Source organism: Pinus tabuliformis, chromosome 2_1 (genome assembly GCF_031772625.1).
Source record: "Pinus tabuliformis cultivar Carrire ecotype Pingquan chromosome 2_1, CPIR1, whole genome shotgun sequence".
Classification (NCBI taxonomy): Eukaryota; Viridiplantae; Streptophyta; class Pinopsida; order Pinales; family Pinaceae; genus Pinus; species Pinus tabuliformis.
Window position 1 is genome coordinate 658,338,638 of NC_142299.1, and position 8,731 is coordinate 658,347,368.

An 8,731-nucleotide genomic window follows, 5' to 3' on the forward strand; every position below is an offset into this window, starting at 1 on the left:
CCTTTACCATTATTTGAGTTAAGCTTCATTATTCTTGTAACCATTTCTGCTTTTTCCTTCATATTTTTGGCCTTTTCCATCAATGACAACACATTTCTAACATTCTCCCCCTTTGGCATTGATGGAAATACCATACAAACAAAACAACATCATAAATAAAGAAAAACAAAGTGTATTACTTATTCTTCTTTTTGATCTTCTCCTCCTTTGGATGTTTCTCTCCCTATTATGCACTTCTCCTTTGTGTGATGCTACTGATGGATACTTATGCTAGTGTACTTCTCCTTTTGTGGTGTTTCCTCTCCCCCTTTCTTTTGTTTGAGGTACTTCTCTCTCTTGTTTTGAGATCCTTCTCCTTCTTTTGTTTGATCACCAATACTTCTTCCCCTTTGACATCAACATAAAAGATACCAACATGTTCTCCTTGTCAACAATCTTCCCCTATCATGTTGAGATTGTGGACCTATCAACTGCTTCTTCTTATGCCGAAAACTTCAGGTATCTCTGATCTGATGTAAGTAACTTCCTTTCTGTCCCATGGAGATGATTGATTTGAAAGGAAAGGAGTAATTACTCCTAATATTTGCCTCAAGTAGTCAAGAGGGATATCTTCCTAAAGCATCACATACTTGTACAAAAGAGGCATAAGAAAAATCATGTCTGTTGGTCAAAGTCTTAGCTAGGATTACATTCATAATAGTGCCTCTTCCTAGACACACACACCTAACCTCTAGCAACAAAAACAATCTATCCTACACATGATTGACATCAACAACTTGTCAACTAATAAAAAACAAAGTGCACCACTTTAAAGTGATTATATGACAAACATAGAGGGACTCTCACCAATGCATGCTTAGACCAACCACTCAACATATACTTTACTTGATAGACTTTTAATGGCAGTAGACACACCATTATTAAATTTGACTAAACATGAACGGTAGAAAAATATGAATTAGGACTCTCTCACCAACACTTGGACTGAAAATATCCTACTTCAATATGAACACCATACTAACAAAAATCTAATGAGATTTATTACAAATTGTCAATACCATTGAGATCAATGATACAAATTGCTTAATTTATACCTCTGATACCATTTGTTGAGCACTTGATATTTGAGTGTTCTCCCCCTGTGATCATGCTCTTTACACAAAAAATATAATGTATGGTACCAATTAATAATGTAGTAGTCTAGAAGAATCATAATAGTCATATTGTTCCTCATATCTGCAACTTAAACTATGATCACTCAAACAACATTAATTTGCAGCAACAACAACACCATCAATCTCTATCTTCCATGTTTATCCTTAAGCAACAAACAACTAATACCAATTGTTAATTGAGTGATATGATACCCAAATTTTAACTTGAGTATACTCCCCCTATTATTATGCTCTCTCTTTATTATTAGGAATCTATAAACATACTTGCATAAGTTAAGGAAACTTTGTCAGTAAACATATCATCATCCATATTTTGTCATCACATTCATACTTAGACTATCAATCTGATTTAGAAACAACATTAAATCATCCAATAACATACTATTCAAGTCCTATCCAATCAACCACAATACTTAGTAACACCAACCTTTTCAACTTGATAAACTAAAGAAAAACAAAAGAGTATTCTTTTGTTAACCTTCAAATGCATTACTTGGCATATTTCTTTATGCTCCTTGCATATTTCCTTTTTGGCTTTTATTGAATCCATCCTCTTCTTTTAAAAGAAGAGGATCAAAGGATCTACACCCCGTGAGTAGATTCTTCCACACCTGAATATGTTGAGTTTTTACCTCGTCAACACCATGAGTTGCTCCTTTTTCTTGTATGAGGGATGTTGTGCTATAATATGAGCATGTGTACCACTAGTCATTCCTCTTATTAACACCAATTAAATCCAATCAGTAAATTACCTGTTGCTCTTCTATCTCACTATTTGTGCTTTCTTTCTACCTACAATGCATTGGATAATTGACTCTATTGTCTTCAACTTGCTTGAGATCAATGATTATTACAGTTGATGTGAGAGAGATCTACCACAGGAATTCCAGGCTCTAATATGGTAATTCTTTGCTAATAATATTCAAATCCATAGAATGGTCTTTGTTTCCTCCATGCACCATTCAACCTGCCTTTCTTATTATTATTGTAATAATCGTTGTGAAATTGTCCTTGCTCTCAACATGCTATATACCTATGTTTGCAATATTTTGGAAAGTGTATTTTTTCCAATTTTCCATGTAACTTTTTTGTGCCCATAATTTCCACACCTATAGAATTAAATGTGATTAGAAAAGGGGCATAAGAGTTATCCTTCATACTAAATCTTCTGCCATCCAATCTCTTGGACTGATACTCGCTCTCCTAGTGCTTTTGAGCCTCTGATAAATTTTCCTTTGAGGGGAAAAGGCTCTACAAGGCTATTCAAATTGCTCTGAGAGACTCGTGGTTGTTGTTGAAATAGAGCATTCCACCTATGTTGCTACAACTTCTTTTTAATCTCTAAACACTTGGAGGAAAAGTGCCCTACGTTACCACAACAAAAACACATGAGGGGCTTCTTACCTTTGTCTTCATTATTTTTTTTTTGTAAGCTGGGTGGTTCTCATTCTATTACTCGATCAAAAAACATAACATCAAATCATAAACAGTCATAGCCCGCCCTCATGGGGAAACCGGGACCAAGTTCCATCGGTAGTTTTTGAAAGCAGCCCAAAAATAGAAGGCTCTCAGTCTGGTGGTCTGAGCAAGCAAAGCTAAACATTCCTGAGCCTTACTAACACTATGGCTAAACCTACTGTTCTGAATTACATGCCTTCTACTATCTCTGACAGGTATAAATCTAAAACCAAAAATATTATGAAAGATGTTAAACATATCTTCTGTTATTCGATGCCGCCATCAGGGTGTTGAGCTGCTCCATCTTCTGGGTCTGGGAGAATGCGGTTCAGCCGCTGTTGAATAGCCTCCAGCTTCTCATCATGTTGGGTCATTGCAACACGCAGAAAAGCCAGTTCCCTGCGGATATCTGGACCCCCTTTGGCCAGGTTGACCATTTCTTTCGCCATCTGCTCCAAGGCTTTGGCCAAGAGGCCCTTCATAACCCAGTAAATGTGGAGCGACTGCTTGAATAACGACAAGCGCCCGCGAGTATGCCCCGGGTCCGGTATGAGGAATTCCCATTCATCCATCTCGTCGTCCCAATTCTCCTGAATCAAGTCTTCTTCCAGGTGTTTCATGAGATTGCTAACAGCAGGTTTGGCATTACGAGAAAAAGCCTTTTCAGCCCTGCGAATTCGGTGTAAAACAGTTTCATTTTGTTTCCGTTTCCTTCCCTGGCCATCTCCTGAGGTTTCCCCCTCCATCTTTCCTTTACCCTTCTGGATTTTAGTGCGTTTACCATTTCCGTCAAATTCCTTATCAGTTGGCGGGCTGCGCTTCCTTGTACCGTAGCGCCGGACCTCCTCTTGCTCCTCTCCTTCCTCCTTCGCGTTCTGTCGGTGGTATCTGCCATTGCTACCAACAACTGGCACCGGGTCATCATCCGAATCATCCTCAATATCCAGAACAGTAACAGGAGGGTCCTGCTGCATAATGGTTTTGCCTTTACGGCGTCTGCTGACCTCCCCTACCTTCTGATTCTCTTCCCCCTGTCTGAGCTTCTGTCTAGTTTCCATGATAACCGACGGACTGGTTCTCTGATGCCTTTGACTGGACTCTGCACGCTGGTGCTGCTTGATTGCAGCCTCCACCCTGACCCAATTTATGGATATGCAGAAAGTATTATCCTTCGGCCAACATAGGGAATAAACGCGACTATTTTCCGTCGAAAAACCGTTTGATCCGGTAATCCTCTGCCTTGCAAAACGCGCCTGAGGGCCATTACTCTTAGTCATCATATCGTTGTTAATTTCTTCTGCTGTGAGGGCTGGCGGACCGCAATCTTCACCCCTTATCGAACAGCCATTAATTACATTACCTGGAGTGTACTGACGCCCATACACTTCGACTGCCGTCACTGTACTGTCGTCAAGGACACGATCTTCCAACCTACCATCTTCCATGATGCTTTTTGCATGTCGCTGCTGAATTCCTCCCGAGGCGTGCGGCCTCCACTTGCCTGAATCGGACCAGCCCGTTGAATCATTCATTGGCATTTGTTGCATGTTCATGATCGGATTTGATTATATTTGCCAGCTCTTCCCATTCCTGCTTACCTTCCACCGCTCTCCATTGGCTGTCCACGGTGGTGCCACGTCCTCGACAGCCCCAATTGGCAAGCCAGTCGGCAGGCTGATTTCCTTTACGCCGGACATGGTTAATGATTCTATAATCAATACGTTTGATAAGGCCCGCTATTTCTTGAATAATGCCCGCTGTGCGCCAGCTTTTGGCCATTTTCTCCCATGCCTGCCCATTACTGAGCTTCCTCAACATATCAACAGCAATCTTCGAATCCCCGGAGATTTCCAAGTTGTTATAGCCGTTTCTAATGGCAATGCACAGACCCTGATGCAGGGCCCAGAACTCAGCCTCATTATTGGTCATCTGCCCTCCCCATTCAGCGTAAATCCATCTAACCTGGTGATTGCTGTCTCTGAAGATTCCCCCGAAGCCTGCTTCGCCCGGGTTTCCCTTCGAGGCCCCGTCAAAGTTGAGTTTGATAAACGGGTCGCGCGGATATCTGAATTTATCTGGACTTTGAGTTCGCATGTCCTGGAAGGTCGGATGCTTGAAGTGAACCATTTCAAGTTTAAGGTTTAACCTGTTCAAAACTTCCTGTTCTTCCGAATTTGTTTGCCAATCATCATTTTCCCATTTTTCAATCAGGATAGTCTCACGCATACTTTCAATTACCTGATCCCAGATAATTTCTGGATTTCTACCAGTGTTTTGGAACACCCTCCGGTTTCGTTCCTTCCAGATCATCCATAGAATGAAGGGGGACATAAGGTTCCAAGCCCTCTGGACAACCCTGCTTTGAAAGGCTTCCTTATTCCACTGGAAGACCAGATCGGTGAAATCTCTGATCTGAAGACCCGATTTGTTGAATAGCCGTCTGGTCATCTTCCAGAGTTGCTCTGTATACGAACAATTCATCAGCAAATGGTCTCTGGTCTCATAATCCTTGTTGCAAAGATAGCAACGGGAAGGGCCGATGAAACCTTTCTTCTGAATTCGGTCCCAGGTCAGAATTTTATTTTTAGAGGATAGCCAAACAAAGATGGAAACTTTGGGCCACCAATTACTCTCCCAAATAGTTTTCCACTCTACATTCCTGTCATCCCTGTTCTGAGCTTCTTTTAAGAAGTAGGCCTCCTTTGTTGTGAATATCCCTTTCATATTGTATCCCCATCGAAGGATATCGTTCCCATGGCGTTCTCGGATTTTCCTTGATCCCATCTCTTTTTTATAGTGTTCCTGGAGTTCAGGGGACAGATCTGGGTCCCAACGAGCCGGGTCTTCCCAGATTCTCCATCCCTCCGACATTTCATTTATTTTCCAGTAATCCTTAACACTGAGTCTGTTTCTTTCAATTCTACCCCGAATCTGCAGGAGGTCCTGGTTATTCGTTAATCTCTCACGCTGTTGCCACCTATCCTCCCAGAAGTTAGCTTCCCTGCCTCCTCTAATCTCCCAGAAGGTATGGTTGTTAATTAGATCTCTGTTTTGGGAGGCAAGATCCCAAATAGAGGAGCCTTTGGGGAATTCCTGCTGTCTTAGAATGTCGGCTGTAGAGTTTGGCGTTCTATATTTGATCCTCCATATGTTTTTCCATAAGTCATTTCCACCATTAAGCCACCTCCACCACAGTTTAGCTCCTAACACCTTGTTAAGAATTTCCGGGTCCCTTAGACCTAAACCTCCTTTATCTTTTCTCTCTGTCAGCTGCTTCCACGAGACCAAAGCCCATTTATTCTTCTGATCAGATCCACTCCATATAAATCTTCTTATTATTTCCCTAATTTTGGCACAAACCCCCGCAGGTGCAGCCATGCACGCTAAAGGGTATATAGGGATCGCCTGGAGAACCGACTTGGCAAGAACTACTCTGCCAGCAATATTCAGGACTCTGAAAGCCCAGTTTGAGACCTTTTTGTTCAATTTGTCAAGGGTTCCTTGCCAATTCTTCACCTTTTTGGAGGTGAGATCCAGAATATTACCTAAATATTTAGAGGGGAATTCTCCTTTCTTGAAACCAAGAATTCTAATGAGATGAGACTTGATCTGCTCCATTGTGTTGAAGATGAAGATACAGGACTTGTCTTTATTTATTTCTAACCCAGAAGCCTCAGAGAATAGGTCTAGGATTCTTTTAAGGTTTTGAACTTCTCTTACCGTTGGTTCCCCATACAGCATGATGTCATCAACAAATTGTTGATGAGTTAAGGGGAGATTGTTGCCCCAGAGTTTCAGCCCTTTGATTCTATTTGCTATTCTTTCTTGTTTAATAAATCTGCCAAGTCCTTCCGCGGCAAGAATGAAAAGGAAAGGGGACAAAGGGTCGCCCTGACGGAGGCCACGGGAGGCATTAAAGGTTTCAGAGGGGCTTCCATTAACCATAATAGAAAAGTGGGGGGAGGAGATCAGGTTATGAATCCAGGCGATCCATCTTTGTTGGAACCCGAATCTCGCAAGCACAGTTTCTAAATACTTCCAATTAAGCCTGTCATAAGCTTTGGATAAATCCAATTTGATTAGCATCCCCTTTTGTTTTTTAACCTTTAGGGAGTGAATCACCTCCTGAGTTACCACCAGCCCATCGAGAATTTGCCGTCCTTCCACAAAACCAGTCTGTTCAGCCGAGATAAGATTGTCCAAGAGAGGTTTGAGTCTTTTGGCAATGAGCGAAGTTATCATTTTATAAATGACGTTACAGAGAGCTATAGGTCTGAATCCACTTGCCTCTTCAAGGTTGTCTCCCTTAGGAATGAGGGAAAAGAAGGTTGAGTTAAAAGCCCGCCACACCTTCTGGTTTATTCTTGATTCTTCCACTACAGCCAAAATCTCGTTCCCCAGGAAGTGCCAGCATGCCTGGTAGAAGTCGACTGTGAAACCATCCGGTCCAGGTGCAGTCCCTTTTTTCATAGTCTTCACAACATCTTCCAGTTCTTCTAAGGTCACGGCCCTCATGAGGGCTTTGTTTTGATCCTCAGTGACCAGACTAGGGATGGCAGAACAGATCTCTTGAATGGCCCCCGATCTGTCCACTTGAGGTTCTGATAGCATCTCCTTGTGGTACTCCACAAGAACCTGCTCTATTTCCTTTTGCTCCACCACCCTTCTCGCATTCCTATCCTTAATCGAAAGGATTCTGTTTCCTTGCCTGTGTTTGATCATTGACTGATGGAAGAATTTTGTATTTTTTTCTCCCTCTCTTAACCATTTTATCCTAGATTTCTGGCGCCAGAGGATCTCCTCTTGTTTTCGTCGTTCTTCCAATCTTCCGAGGATGACTCCTTCCCTGTTGCTGCTGACCTCCGTTCTACCTTCCAAGATTATCTGCTGCTGTAGCTCAGCCATTTCCTTTTCCAGATTTTGTTTATCCTCGAATATGTTGCCAAATTCGTCCTTGTTCCATTTTTTTATTCTGTTTTTCAATTCTTTCAGTTTAAGCTGGAAGGTATGCATTTTACATCTACCTTTACTGGTGCATTGGTTCCACCATTCCTCCATTTTCTTGATGAAATTGGGATCCCTTAGCCAAAAGGATTCGAATCTGAAAGGTCTTTTCCCCTGAATCCTCTTGATATCCATCTCTAATCTGATCGGCCAATGGTCAGATCCCAGGGTTGGAATAATTTTGGCCTCAACAAAAATATCTTTGTTCATAATGTCTTCAGAGATTAGAAATCTATCTAATCGGGAAGCAATTTGATTCTTTCCTCCCCTTCTGTTGTTCCACGTATGGACCCCGTTGATGGTCTGAACGTCGATAAGCCTGAGATCAGCTATCATGGCATTGAAGTCGTCCATGAAGTGATCCCTCTTCCTCGTCCCCCCTTTCTTCTCTTCCAGAGATCTGATCAAATTGAAGTCTCCCCCAATGATCCAAGCAGCTACAGGGTAAAGTCTGCGGATCAATTTAAAGTTGTTTATGAACTGTTCTTTTTTCCCAGGGGTCGGGGGGCCATAGACTCCTGAGATAACCACCTGATGACTGGTTCCTACTATTCTGCCAAGTCCAGTGAGGATGCCACTCATACTTGACCAGTTCTCTATGATGATTTCATATGGGTTCCACAGGACAGCGATGCCTCCCGCAGAACCGATTGCATCTTGTCCCATTACTTGATACTGTAACCTCCCTTTTTCTATTATTTCTTCAATCTGTTGGTTCGACATCTTTGTCTCCTGTATTATCATCACACTAGGTTTTTCTTTTTTCAACTTGTCCTTAAGATACCTCTGTTTGCCTTTACTATGCAAACCCCTAATATTCCAACTGAGCACTATCATTTAAAACTTTTTGTAAGAGGGGAAGAATACCTCCGACAGAGGTATCACTTTTCCTGAGTTTATCAATATTTCCCCCACTGTCTGGATGGTTTCTCTCATTGGTTTTCGGCCTCTTTTCCTGCTATTTTTGCCATAGGTGATCATTTCTTTATCCTCATTCCCCTGTTCACTTTCTGACATGCTGAGGTAGTCCGGGGGCTCTCCTTTTTTCTCTTTGTATTTCTTGAAGACTTCCTTATATAGTTCTTTTTGTTTTT

General features: G+C 41.9%; 1 protein-coding gene across 1 annotated transcript; it reads right to left on the reverse strand.

Annotated features, from left to right (window-relative positions):
- Positions 1-2,899: 2,899 nt before the first annotated feature.
- On the reverse strand, positions 2,900-8,360 carry LOC149202309 (uncharacterized). The gene is made up of 2 exons (XM_089401551.1): positions 4,232-8,360; positions 2,900-4,134 (listed from the first exon to the last, which is right to left on the reverse strand). The coding sequence occupies exons 1-2, from the start codon at positions 8,358-8,360 to the stop codon at positions 2,900-2,902; spliced, it is 5,364 nt and encodes a 1,787-aa protein (XP_089257677.1).
- Between the last annotated feature and the right edge of the window lie 371 nt (positions 8,361-8,731).